At 38.9% G+C, this 14,911-nt stretch overlaps 2 protein-coding genes across 2 annotated transcripts; one reads left to right on the plus strand and one right to left on the minus strand.

The window, feature by feature from the left end:
- The first annotated feature begins 336 nt into the window (after positions 1–336).
- On the plus strand, positions 337–7,566 carry LOC121520508 (leucine-rich repeat-containing protein 19-like). The gene is made up of 3 exons (XM_041803987.1): positions 337–452; positions 4,841–5,030; positions 5,165–7,566. Exons 2-3 carry the CDS (start codon positions 4,862–4,864, stop codon positions 5,569–5,571), a joined length of 576 nt encoding a protein of 191 aa, XP_041659921.1. The 5' UTR covers positions 337–452; positions 4,841–4,861; the 3' UTR covers positions 5,572–7,566.
- Positions 7,567–11,555: 3,989 nt separating this feature from the next.
- Positions 11,556–14,566, minus strand: tmem125b (transmembrane protein 125b). Its single transcript, XM_041804314.1, has 2 exons — positions 14,517–14,566; positions 11,556–12,353 (listed from the first exon to the last, which is right to left on the minus strand). Exon 2 carries the CDS (start codon positions 12,320–12,322, stop codon positions 11,609–11,611), a length of 714 nt encoding a protein of 237 aa, XP_041660248.1. The 5' UTR covers positions 12,323–12,353; positions 14,517–14,566; the 3' UTR covers positions 11,556–11,608.
- Positions 14,567–14,911: the final 345 nt, after the last annotated feature.

Consider the following 14,911-nt stretch of genomic DNA (forward strand, 5'->3'; position numbering starts at 1 on the left):
TAAAATTGTCAATTCACTGAGGAGATCCTATCTAATTTAGTATAAATGCTGACTTGCCTTCAATCATGGCTTTTTTTTCTTGCACTGCCTGTTGTTACTGTTTAGCTCTTGTTGTTGTCCTCCTTACCTATATTCCATTATACTGTCAATCTAGTTTTGTTTTTCTGTTTGAACTTAAAGAAAAAATAAGATGTATAACAAAAACCTTCACTCCAATTTCGACTGGTGACAAGAAATGAATTTAGAGCAGAAACGTACGTCAAACCCAATAAAGTTACTCATTAACATCTCTGTCTTAAGGGCACGGTGCAGGAAGTATATTGCATGTCCTGCAACCTTTGCCCAGCCAGGCTCTTAATTTTCCAGAAGGAGCTGAAGAGGAAACAAAAACAGCCGAAGAAGTCAGGTGAAGGAGACGTACTCTGATCTTTCACTTAAACCATTTTGTACAGGTATGTGATTTTACATTTTTCTCATTTATGTGTGTGTGTTGTAGTTTGTATTCATCAAAAAGAAAGTTATTACTTTTTTAGAGTATTGTGGGATAGTATCGAGTCTGGATTGGTCATATGACTTGTTGCCAACTGAGACGTAGCTGCTGTGTCAGGGCCCTCATGGTTAAGAACAGTTTTACATTCATTACCAGGGTTAAGCTGCTTCAGATTTAACATCTGCTGTCCAAATATATAGTATGGATACACTATGTGTGTAATTCTCTCTTTAATCCAAAGTTAATTTGTAAGCAACTCAGGATTGTAAATTCCAGTGCTGCTCAACTCTCAGAAATCATGTGACAACATGTGTGTGAAAAAGGGCAACTCAGTCATAAAGTTTTTACAAGTTTTTTTTAAAAATGTCATATTTAATTATCTTTTCCCAGGAAAATACGATATAACAGACATACAAATTCATGTTTACTTGTTCAGGAGGATACAATATAGGGTACAGCAAAGACACAATACTAAGAAATAAAACTGACAAACATGAAAACATAGCCTATGAACCCATATGATTCTAATGTACATAGCAATAATGTTCAGTTATATTACAATGTCTTTATACATAATCCAGAAATTTGTCTCAAGACATTTTATGATTTAATTTAGAGCAGATTGGAAGATTTTCTGTATCACAAAAGAGGTGCTTGTTTGGTGTTTCTGCTCTAAATGGCTATTGCTCAAACTTTCAGGTAAAGATTTCCAGAAGCAAAGCTTTATAATAATGTAAACTGGTGGTGATAAACATGTAAACCAGGGTTATGTGCAACCAGATATAACATACCAAACATGCTTATGTATTAAGTTTATTGAATTCTGAATTTCATCCAATTTTGAACAAAATCCTGTTTACACATGAATGCCTTTTAGTAAGAAGACACGTGTGTAGGCCTAATGTGTTGGGATATCATGGCCTGGCTACCTGTGATTAAGTTACTACCACAGTGACCTCTCAGGCTACTAATGTGTATGTAATCAGCTATTGTTCTAACATGGTTATTCCTGGGGCTTGTAGTGCCAAGCAGGGTTTGAAGTTATTAAACTTGGATCAGGATTAACTCTGTTTTTTTAGTTTTACAAAGATAGTTCACATTTTACTGGGAACAATTGTAACTAATAATGAGCACTTCACATGCTCCACAGCAGGCTCTGTTTAGGAAAAATATCAATATATGAAAGCCTGCCCACTGACCAATCAGATGTCTGTGTTGTGGCGCTTTGTGAGCTGATCGAGAGACAGAAGAAGGGTGATACCAATAAACACATTGGGTCTGCTGTATAATTTAACATAGCATACAATATATCAAATAAAATAAGCTCAGTTTTTACATAGTTTTCCTATCCTTCATCAGAGACTGGAAATGCATTTCGTAGCCATATAGTTGTCATTAAATATAAGATGACACGTCCCTTTTATTCTGGTATTTATTTGCTCCATACTTCTTTGTTTGTGTGGATGATACATGCAGCAGAAACTGAACATCATTCACCCCACAAAAAAAACCCAAAACAAAACAAAACAAAACAAAACAAAACAAAACAAAAAACAAAACAAAACAAACAGAAAAAAAAATACAGTGCAACAAATGACTTCCAATCTGCAAGCTTCACGTATTACTACATTACTATAGTGTTACTATTACGACTTTAGGTTACTTCGGTGAACTACTTCACTAAGAATTTATTTGAAAAGCGCATTTAATGTTAACAGCTCATACATATTAAATACAATAGGAATAACGCATGGATTGAAGAAGGTTATGATATAAGGTTATAATAAGGGAATAGGGTTTCTGGTTGACAGCTTCTCTAATTTGTTTATTGAATCTCCTATGTCAGGGTTATTGAATCCAGATAACCAGAGGATACTCTCAATATGTTGAATCAGTTTTGTTTTACAGGCCCCAGGTTTCTGATATCTGAGATGGTTGTTGCCAAAAAGTCTAACTACAGGCTCCAAAGGGAGGGCAATGCCTGATAACCTATTTGCAACAACCAGTTCTAGTTTATATAGATACTGTTCTGTGCAGAAATTTTTGGCATATTTGGGCCAAACCAAGGTTATATAGTTAACTAAAACTAAATAAATAACTAAAACTAAAATTCCAAAATCATTGTAGTCAACTAAAACTAAATTAAAACTAAACTTTACCAAAAAAACTAAAACTAACTAAAACTGTATAGTGTGCTAACAAAACTAACTAAAATAATATAGAAATAGAGACAAAATGCCCTTAGTTTTAGTCTTTGACACAACCATACTGACTGGCACCTACACCCAAGTCTGGGGAGTGTAAAATGGCCTGAATTGATTGGTTAAGACTTTGCACAATGGTAGTTTTATGTCTGGGGTTGTATTCAAGCATCATCTTTAAATAAATAAAGTGATCAGTGAAGAGTAGCCTGTTTGAATATGTTTTTTAAAAATTTAAGATGTTCACTCAGCCCTGACATTTATCCGAAAAAACTAAAACTAACACTAAAACTGATAAAAACTAAACTAAAACAAAGCATTTTTGCAAAACAAAAACTAACTAAACAAACCACCAGTGAAAACTAATAAAAACTAAACTGAAACTGAACACAGAAATGAAAAACAAATGAAAAATGCAAAACTATTATAACCTTAGGCAAAACATTTAGGCTGAAATAAGGCCTTTAATGGTGAGTAAGCCCACTTGAAGGCACCATTGGGCAGAAAGGAGGATTGACACAACCCCTGGTCATGCTCTGGATGCCCTTGCATATCACCAGAGGCATGTGAACATACACAGTTGAAAAAAGAACAAAGTCCACACCTTTAGGGGACAGTAAGTGGTGGATTGGGGAGTAAGTATGGCCCAGAGTACTGTCCAGCTGGGAGCCCCCGATCACGCTGTGGATGTTCCAAGGGCCTGAAAGCTGCCTGTAGTCTCTGGGCCTATCATCAGGGGGAGAAGGGCCGGACAAAAGAAATGCTTTTGGGCTTTACCTTGACTGCTGAGTGACACGTATATGTCAACATATGTCCACACAGGGCCCTGTAAAGAATGCCTAGCGCCCTCCATGCCTGAAACTTATTCACATGACTGTATATTTCTCTTATATTGTAATTATGTGCTCCAAAGTTCAGCTGAAGAGGATGTTTTGCAAAATGAATGCCTTTCAGGATGGGCAGACATTATATGGTTGTAAAAAATGTTGTGGTGAAATGTCAGCTCACACTATACCACTGAGTCATTTATGACATGTGACTAAAGCTCACAATTTATGTATGAACAGCACAGTCATTTTTCAAAGTACAACCTACAGTAAGTGATGGAGCTTTGACAAATGTTTTCTTTGAAAACTCTTATTGATGAATTTCAATCTCTGTGTGTATTTCAGTTGTCACATGTGCACAGCTCAAAGATTGTCCGACTGCTCTCTCACACGCTCAGCATCACCAACAAAGACAAGCTAACCAGTAACTATAGTTGGGCATACGCTGTGCAATTTCAGGCTAACCCTACAACAGTCCTGCTTAAATGTCATCTCACACTGTGCAGCTGTATCCTTTATGACATAAAACCTCAGTGCATGATCTATGCGCTCACATTGTTTGGTCCGGCGGCTGTGCACTACACGAGTGTTCCTGTACCAGTGAAGTTGAGACAGACTGTAAAAAATTTCAATGGAAGATGTGTATCTATGATCAAATAGCAACGAGCAGCTAAAATCTGCTAAAAATCACACAGTGTACACCCAGCTTAAGTCATGGCAATATTCCCTAGGGGGCAACTGGGGGTACACAGGTATTTCCAGGGTTTCACCATGGCCAACTTGTGATGGTCCATGGGGGCTTCAAGTGGAAGTGATATAAACCCATTAGGCTCCATCTCTAGAGATCCCAGGCATGTCCAGGCAATCACAGGTGGGGCCAACTATAACCTAGATGGGGCCCCCAAGGACATGCCGGATAGGTCATAGGCACAACAGGCATGCCTGCTATTATTGTGGTGCTTTCAGACACCTTCTGACAATTTGTGTAGGTACAATCAGGAATTGAAGCCCTGAACTTGGTGAATGGGCTTGTGTCTTTGCTCTCTAAATCACAGTGTGCTGTCGCGTGACCAAAATCTCAAATATGCAAGAAAATCCCCCTACCTATCTGCAGCAGCTGATTGGGTCACAATCAGTTATCATGCCCTCATCCACGCTGACAAGTAATAGTGCATGGGGTTAAATCCTGACTTCAGAATTAGCACTGCGACTAAAAAAATCAAGCAAGCATCAACCTATTTTTATATGATATCTCAAATGTATCACAATCGTGTAATTAATTCTTTGCCATCCTGGTAACCACTGCTGGTTTGTCTCTCTAGATCTTCCTTGAGCACGCAGAGATGGGTCAGTGGAGCTGCAGCCTGTTGGTAGTGTTTTCTCTATTTGGAGCTCTTACCAGAGAGGCTCATCAGGCCTTTGTACTCAATGTTGGGGAACACAATGGGGCTCAGAGACATCTACTGGAGGCAGAAGACAACCACACCACCATCAACAATACTGAACATATGGGTGAGTAACAAAATACCTCCTGGTTAGTTTTACACAATTGAATAACTATTTACAGCTATGTTTGTTGAGGAACTTTGACCCTTGTAACACTTTCTGCCGTCATGATAACATTTGTTTTCCTGCCCTTCTTTTAGGGGCGTCAGATAAAGGCGTAGTGACTCCAAAGTCTCTGGAGTGGTCCTACTTGGCTGCAGGGCTCGGCACTGTCCTCACCATCTCCCTTCTCATTGTGATGACCGTAAAGCTCCGCCTCTTCCACCGCTTCATAGCCAGCTACAGACACTCTCTGCTCCAGGAGTCAGACGGAGTCAGTCAGTACGGACAGGAGCAGGCGACATTTCCCAGCAGTGGGATGGGGAGAATGAGCAGGATTGGAGGGACTCCAGGAGAACTGGACGAGGACGATGACGGCTTCATCGAGGATAACTACATCCAGACCAGCGAGAAAGACAGAGCAGAGAGGGAGAGGGAGGAAGAGGAAGGGGAAGGGGAGGACGACATGGAGGACAGCGACGATGATCTGCAGTTCACCATCGGATGATGAGACAAAGGGAGATTCTTGCAAGAACAGTTTGCAGCTGATATTAAATGACACTTTAAATGAAATGTGATCAACAGTTGGCACGTAACCTCTCTGGCATGTGACTCCTTGAATTATACCAACATGCTTTGTCACAAAAGAGGAACTTTTCCTAATTCCTGCAAACACCTGGAACAGTCAGATTCTTTTTTCCTCCAGTCACAGCATAATATTGATAGTTTTTTTTTTTGGAAACAAATCAACTTTTCAAGGACTTTTAAGCCCGTACCTCAGAGTAGACACGCTTTAAGCACAAGAGAAAATCTTAGTAACATATCATGTATTAAATGTTCAGTATGTAAGTAATTTGAAAAGAATCATATACTGGATTAAAAGATGGCATTTGACTGTGTGTAGAAGTAGGTTGTAAGCTCCGCCTCCTCCATGTTAACTGATGAGGTATGGGTCAATACAGAAAATCAAAGTACAAGTCAAATACATTTGTCTCAAACATAGCCTCTGTCATCAGTGTTGATTCGTATCATCCTGATCTGAATCCAAGTTGTCGTTTTCCCTAGATGTTAAGTTTTAACTGGTTATCTGATGCCAAAAAGGGCAGATGTAATGTCATGATTGACAGCTTTCTTGACTAATGTGGCTCCTGCAACAATGATGAATGGATCAGCAGATCAGAAGCAGGTGGCATATTAAAATAAGTTTTAAAAAGTTGTTGATTAACTGTCAATGTGTACTTCAAACGCAAGACTATGTTCTACTGAATACTGAGCCAAATTTTTTGTATTTGTATGTTTCTGTTTATTTTTTGTTGTATTGCTGGATGGCACAAGTGGGTTCTCCCTTCTAAAATAAAGGGTAATCAATTAAATATTAAAAAAATAAATAAACTAGGGCTGCAAACACGGAAAGGGCCCCTCACACCTTCATGCACCTCTGGGTTTGGTGCACGTCAGTCTTGTGGCACATTCACTAAATTACACTGCTTTGGGGAACTTTATCAATTCAATTTCAATTTCAATTTGTTTTATTGGCACAGATCAGTTACTGCCAAAGCAGTGTTAAAACTAAAAATGCATTAAATATTTACACAGTATAAATTGGCATATTAAAAAATTCCACAAATAATATATAATGCAATAAATCTGATTAATTAGATTAAACAAGACTAAAAAGCATTAGAAATAAAAACAAAGAAAGACAAAATAAAAATAAATATTAAAAAATAAATAAATAAAATTCAGTGTGTTTGTTGGGAAAAGACTGATTGATTATCCCTCAGGCTATGGCAGGATTGAATGTATTTAGCAACATCTATACAGACGATTCCATGTTCTCCTAACATGTATATCATTTAATGTTCATCCTGTAGTAAATTAAAGTGGGGAACCCTTTGTTTAATTTGATTAATGAATTCTTTCTGATGTGTTCATATTTACTGCAGTGCAGCAGGAAGTGTGTTTCTATTTCTACACAGTCTGTCCTCTCTAGGTATCCAGGTGTGTCTGTGTCTACCTGTCTCTATGTTCAGACGGTGATCACTGAGTCCATGGTCAATGTCTTCCTCAGTTTCTCATCAGTCACTATGCTTAATTAATCTGTACAGTGTCTGTTCCCAGGATCTTTACTTGCTGTCTGTCCCAAAGGTCAGAACTGAACTGGGAAAAAGGCATTTAGATATGCTGCTCCCTCCCTGGAATGATTTATAAAGAGTTAAAACCTAACAAACTGATCTCATCGAACACTTTTACGAGAAAGTTGAAAGACTTGGAGGCAGACACATCTGGCTGGAGATGCTTTGATTAATTCACAATTATGGCTGATTCTGGTAAATGGTTGCTGCTTAAATTGTTGTGTGTGTACTTTTGCTGCATGACTACATATCTTGTATTATGTTGTTTGTGTATGACTCTGTTCACTGCTGCTGTCTTGGCCAGGACGCTCTTGAAAAAGAGATTTTTAATCTGAATGAGGTTTTCTCCGGGTAAAATGAAGGTTAAATAAAATAAAATAACACAATTAAAAAAGAAACTAAAAGTGATTAAGATGAGACAGCAGGCAAAGAAAGAGATGAAACACATAAAGCTGCATGACACAACAAATACTAATTGAAACTACATTAATATGGTTTATATAAGTAACTAATAAGAGTATCAGCAGCAGTAGTAGCAGTGGTAGAGATGTAGTTGTAGTCATAATTATGATAAAGATACAAAATATTGTAATGAAATTACAGAAACAGACAAATTCAGATTCAGCTTCAAACACTCCTTTTAAAAGACAACTAAATTAAATTCAAAAATATGTTAAAAAAAAAAATTTGAAAATATCAGAATTTTCCCTAGGGCACCAAAAGGGCTAGGGCCAGTAAGGATACATTTATGACAATGCATACTGAATAAAATATAATTAGTTACAAAGAAATTAATCCACAGTAGAATGAATCTGAATATGAGGGTCCAAAAAGCTTATGCTATAAAGGAGGAGGCTGGGGTGGAGGATGTTAAGCTTTGCCAGCAGCAGCAGCGTGGTACATCAGCATTAATTCAAGCAGCAATTAGTGAGAAGTATGACATATTTAAATACACTGCTGTGTTGAGAAGAAAGGCTGTGATTGGCTGTGGGAGCTGGGAGGGATAATTGAGATCAGATGACTGTCAGCTGATCACAGCTGGGCGTGTGACTATTGTGTCCTGCATGAACTAACACTGAGCTTCATTTACTCTAGAGCGTGTATCCATGAATGAGCCATTTTAAGTATTATGTTTTGTTTATACAAGTACAGTACTGTCCTTAGATGGACTCAGTAACATGTTGTAAAGGGAGGTAAACTGAAGTTTAAAAAGTTACTGCATTCCATCTTTTTTCATATACAATGATTGGTAGCTCAGTACAGAAAAGGCTCAGAGCATTTAAAGAATTTAATGTTTTGAATTTTAATTTCCTTTTCAATCATCCTGTCATTTTCTTCATCAACTTGATCTGTGTGTGTGTAGAAAAGATGCCAGAAACGGAACACAATCAAACTTTATTTACATCTTTCATTTTCACCTTCAGACAAATTCAGTTGTTCAAAATATTCACAAAAGGAGCGGTAGTGATTTACCAAAGGGGAAGGGAATTCAGAGCAGAGCAAGATCAACCGGCAGCCTGAGGGCCACGTTAGATCTCCACAGCTTCTCATCTGGCCCCTGCAGGATTATTTATTTCAGAAAATGTAAGGAGGAAAAATATACATATTGTAGTATTTATGGTATATTTATTCTTTAAATCCATTCAGTTGTTAAAAACAATTAAGATTGAAACAGTTTGATCAGAAATGACTTCACATTTGATGAGTTTTAAAGAAATCCACCTGTCAGCCACTATAAGCAAATGTTCTTACAGCAACAGGAACTACCTCTCTCTGACAAAATAAATAATAAATAAAATCACACAATTAAAAAAAATATATGGCAAATATATGGCATTCAGAAAGTAGTCAGACCCCCTTCACATTTTAATTTTTCTATTGTTGCATCCTGATGCTGCAGTTTAAATTCATTTTCTCTCATTTATCTACACTCAGTACCCCATCATAACAAAGTGAAAACTATTTTAGGATTTTTTTTTCTAATTTATTGTAAAGAAAAAACTGAAAAATCACACTGATTTAAGTATTCAGACCCTTTGCTCAGTACTTAGTTGGACACTCTTGCCAGCAGCTGCAGTTTCAAGTCATTTTGAAAATGACACAAAAAGGTTTTCACAGCTGGATCGGCAGATTTTCTGCCATTCTTCTTTGCAAATCCTCTAAAGCTCTTTCAGGTTGGATTCGGACCATCAGTGGACAGCAAGCCATTTCTCCAGAGATGTTCGATAGGGTTTAAGTCAGAGGTCTGGCTGGGCCACTCTAGGACATTCACAGGTTCGTCTTGGCTATGTGCTTCGGGTCATTGTCGTGTTCGAGGGTGAATCTTTGGCCCAGTTTGAGATCCTGAGCACTTCAGAACAGGTTTTCATTGAGGAGCTCTCTACACTTTGCTCCATTCAGCTTTTGCTCAACCCAGAGCAGTCTCCCAGTCCCTGTTAGTGAAAACACCCCCACGGCATGATGCTGCCACCACCATGTTTCACTGTTGAGATGGTACTGGGGAGGGGATGACTGGTGCCTGGTGTCCTCCAGGTGCATTTTTGCAAACTCCAAGCTGGCTTTTATATTATTGTCAGCTGTGAAGCCTTCTATAGAGAGGTGTACGCCTCTCCAAATTATGTTGATCAATTTAGTTTACCACAGCTGGACTTCAGTCAAGGCGTAGAAACATCTAAGAGAAAGATTGGGAGAAATGTGAAGATCCTGATTTAAATATCAAGTGTTTTTGCAGAGGGTCTGAATACTTGTGTCGATGTGATTTTTGACTTTTTTATTTTTCACAACTCTGCAAAAATGTCTAAAATTCTGTCTTCACTTTATCTTGATGGGGTACTGAGTAAAGATTGATGAGGAAAGAAATGAAGTTTTGTTGTCTGAATACTTTCTGAAATCACTGTAAATACATAAAAGAAAATCTAAATGATTTTCTTGCTAGGCTGGTTGTGCACTGAGTAGTTGTAGCTGAGAGTCAGTGGAGGAGAAACTGTCATCATGACTGCAGAGCTGCATTCACATTGAAACAATGGAAAATAAAAATAATTAAACAACATGCTAGATTAAAAAAATGAGTTTGGGGAGCAGGTGGCCTGGTGGTTGGGGGCGCTCCCCATGTGCGCAGGCGGCCCGGGTTCGGATCCGGCCTGAGGCCCTTTACCGCATGTCTCGCCCCCGCTCTTGACCCTGTTTCCAACTCTGTCCAATGTCCTCCTCTATCTAATAAAGGCACAAAAATGCCCACAAATAAATCTTAGGGAAAAAAAAGAGTTTATTTGAAAGTCTGGCCCCCACAGTGTCTGTCAGGAAAAAAACTGGCCCTTTTACAAACGTAACCGATGACCCCAAATGTTTTTTCTAATGCACACAAATATGTAAAACAAAATGACAAAAACTGGATGATAATAAAAAAGGAATATAAAAATAAAAGATGAAACATCAATTATGATTAAATGCACATGTCACTTTTCAAATATCAATTAAATGAAATAAATCCATTTTTAAAGACAAAAAAAAAAATCACAATATTATAAAATCATTAAGTGGTAATAAAATAATCATGTTGATATCAAATAACTACAAATGCTTTAAAATAAGCCTGACTGCATTTATCCCTATTCAAACTTTGCATATATTTATGTGACCTAAACATTTACAGTCTTTTTCATTTATAACTATGAAAATTTGTCACTAAAAAGACTCCTGCAAAGGGTGTTTTCAGCTGTTAGTTGATTTGATGCCTGCTGTGTGCTATATTTCAACAATCTCACAATGATGGAACCTAAAAAATTTGAAGATGTGCAAAAAGTCAAGACTCTAAATACAGATGTGCACCTTGATTTACACCAATGGTTCCCATTTTTTTTCAATCGGGCCCCTTTGGCAGGGAACCACTGATTTATACTGTTACTTTAGATTTTCATAATCATAATTTGCTGGGCATTTTATTTTTTGATGTGATGCATAGACTGTATAAAACATGGATGGTATTTCATTTGCAGGATCCGCTGGTTTCTTATGTGCAGTTTTGAAGATCAGCAATGATAGCTGCCATATTGAAAAGCATTTCTTTATTGAACAGTCAGTAACATGGTTGAGCTACAGCAGGCCACTTGCAGTCAGATCAGCCAAAACCTCAATTATGTATTATTCTTTACCTTTATAAAAGTTAAAACGGCTGAGTTATAAAACCTCACCACCTGTACAGTGTGCAAATAAACACATGAGCTATCCAGACCAAAACCCCTTTTTGAGCCAGGATGTAAACATGCTTGTTTTTGTTGTAAATATATATATATATATTTTAAATCATCGTAGGTGGGAATACAGCCTCAAATGGACACCTGTGGAACTGTTTCTTGCACTTCTGCAGAGGCTTTTAACCTCAGAGGTTGTGATTTTGGTCATTCAGTTTGTTCAGATGAGACTGATCCTGCTGGAGGACATGTCTCTCCTGACCGGGCTCATCTGCCCTGCTGAGACACTGAACACTCTGACCGCTCGGCTCCCCAGCATCCTCGCTCTGTTCATCCTCATCATCATCCTCCTCCTCTCCTCCTGTCTTCTCTTCAGGTAGACAAGCAAACTGTAGCCAAACACTGCAAGAGCCATTCCTGCTCCAGCAGCGAGCAGCACCAGACTGGACGCCAACATCTCCTTCCTGTCATGACCTCTGCCACCCGTCGTGGCCACGAAGAGCAGAACGGTCCCACAGAGCATCACAGCCACGCCCACTGCTAAGATGAGCGCAGGGTCCGCCCTCCCGCCGCTCTTCATCTGCTCGATGCGTCGCCGGCTGCGCACACAGTTCATGTCCTGGATGGCGGAGCTCAGAAGCTGCTTCAGCAGAACAGCCAGGGCTAAGAGGCAGAGCGTGGTGCCTACCCCGAGGCGCCACTCCCCCGACAGGCTGGTGGTTGTGGAGAGGAGGCCCACGCCACCCAGGCCCAGACCCATAATGAGGACCACCGAGGCACAATAACACAACAGGGAGCGGCGAGGATCTCTGAACCACCACAGCTCCACTTGGTCATCAAGCATTCGCCGCTGTAAGAGGGTGGGGTCCAGGTAAAGACCTGGGGTGTGGTGAATGATGTGGTGGGTCTGGTAGAAGGTCTGCAGCTCAGGCATGGTGCTGATGACAGGCCAACTGGCAAAAGTACTGAAACATGGTGTGTAAAGGAAGTAGAAGAAAATCACAACACTGTCACAAGAGTTTCAACTGTACTTTAAAGAAGATACTCACCTTCCATCAATCATCAACCATGATTATTACCCACATGTGTTTAGAAATAATATCAGTCATTATTACTAACATTAGCCATATTTTTCAGATTTTTATTGGCATGCTAAAAAAGTTTTAATGTCTTATTTTGATGCTCTCTGTATCCCTGACTGTTTGTTAGTTTCTCTTAAGAAACAGGATAAATCAGACATTTGTAGTATTTTATCTTTTTGGGTCACCAAATAACTTTTTACACACTGCTCTTTCAAACAGGTTCAAAATCTCAGGGTGATCTTTGACTGAGATGTACAGTGGCCTGAAAAAGTATTAGCCCCCTTTCTGATTTCCTAGTTCATTGTTGCATATTTGTCACACTTAAATGTTTTATATCATTAAACAATTTAAGAGACAAGGAGAACCAGAGTAAGTTTAAAGTGCAGTCTTTAAATGATGTCATTTATTAAGGAAAAAGGCCATCCAAAACCACCTGGCTCTTTGTGAAAAGGTAAATGTGGATTGAACTAGAGACTTGAAAAGCTGAGTTCAGTTTTACTTGCCACACCCAGACCTGTCAAAGTGAAGCAGGCTACAAGATCTCAGAAAGCAACATCATTTAAAGAAATTCAAGAACAGATGAGAAACAAAGTCACTGGCATCTATCAGTATGGGGAGGGCTTGGGACACCAGTGAACCGCAGTGAGCACCATTATCCACAAATGGAGAAAACTTGGATCAATAGTGAACCTTTCCAGGAGTAGTCAACCTAAAAGTACTCTAAGAGCACATTGACAACTCATCAGGGAGGTCAAAAAAGAACCCAGAACAATATCTAAAGACCTGCAGGCTCACTTGGCTCAGTTAAGGTCAGTCTTCATGACAGAGACTGGGCAAAAAACAGAATCTATAGAAGAGTTCTGAGACCAAAACTACTGCTGACCAAAAAGAACTCAAAGGCTCATCTAATGTTTGCAAAAATAAATAGATAAATAAATAAATAAAAACATCTTGATGATCCCCAAGACTTTTGGGAAATATTCAGTGGACTGACAAGACAAAAGTTTAACTTTTGGAAGGTGTGCGCCTCGTTACATCTGGTGTAAAACTCACAGCATTTCATTTAAAGAGCATCATACCAACAGTCAAATGTGGTGATGGTAGTGTAATGTTGCTTTGCTGCTTCAGGACCTGGACAGCATGAATTTTGCTTGCTGTCAGAAAATTCTGAAGGAGAATATCTGGCCATCAGTTCATGACCTCAAGCTGAAGCACACTTTGGTTATGCAGTAGAACAATGATCCAAAACACACCAGCAAGTCCACCTCTGAATGGCTTAAAAAACAAACGAAGGTTTTGGAGTGGTCTGGTCAACGTCTGGACATGAACGAGATGCTGTGGCATGACCTTAAACAGGCCATTCATGCTCATAAACCCTCCAGTGTGGCCGAATTAAAACAATTCTGCAAAAAAGAGTGGTCCAAAATCCCTCCAAAGCAAAGTGAAAAACTCATTGCCAGTTGTTTGCAGTTGTTGCTGCCAAGAGTGGCACAACCAGTTGTGCAATTACTTTTTTCAATAGGGTCAGGTAGGTCTTGGTGGCTTTTTGTCCTCGATAAATGAAATGTATTTGTGCTGAAGACTTATCTATGACTTAATGACCAATGACAAAGATCTATAACCGATTTTGATTTTTTGTTTTTTTGAGAATAAGGCATATGTAAGGCAGTGTCTGCTTAAATCAGTGAGTCTGGTTCTGCTTGGGGGTCTACCTGTTTAAAGGATGTTATTCTGTGTTCTTGCTCATTTTACAATGTTGGCACTACAAAAACTATGGTCTACACCTGCTCTTTATATAACATGGCAGAATACAAATACTGCAACCCAACCAAAGATTAGCAGAAGAAGATTGATGGCTGGACAATCCAAATTTGTTGTTCAGTGTAATTTCTGTTATTTGTTATTTACATTGTTAGATTAATGTATTCCATGCAAACCAGGAGATTTGGTCTCTTGGTGTTATTAGTCCCATTAAAATAAAGGTCACAAGCCTTAAAATAAAGAAAACCATTCTTAATATGAGCTAAACTTTAAAAAGATACTCACTTTGTGTTAGAAAAGTGTTACGTTTAACTGTCCATCCACCTGCATCCCATGTGAAGGCTTTGGTCAAAGAACAACAAAAGTTTGGGTCAAAGGTCCTGCAGTTGTTTGGTCCTGTTTCACTTTGTAACACAGAAGAGTTTCCATTGAAAATAATGCTGCCCCAAAGAGCTTTTTTCCAGCCATCAAGTTGCAGATTTCATTTGCTCAACCTGAAGAAGACAAACTCTCCTCAGCGTAGATGATAGGGTGTTGTGTCCACATGTCTGCTCATGATCAACACAGAGACTGTTCTGGCGTCACAGATTGATAATCTGTAACCTCCCCAGTGCCAGTCAGACCAGAGGAACCCCCCCCCACTCCCTCTCTGTCCTCTCATCACACCGAGCAGCATCTTG

This window comes from Cheilinus undulatus, linkage group 13 (genome assembly GCF_018320785.1).
Source record: "Cheilinus undulatus linkage group 13, ASM1832078v1, whole genome shotgun sequence".
Classification (NCBI taxonomy): domain Eukaryota; kingdom Metazoa; phylum Chordata; class Actinopteri; order Labriformes; family Labridae; genus Cheilinus; species Cheilinus undulatus.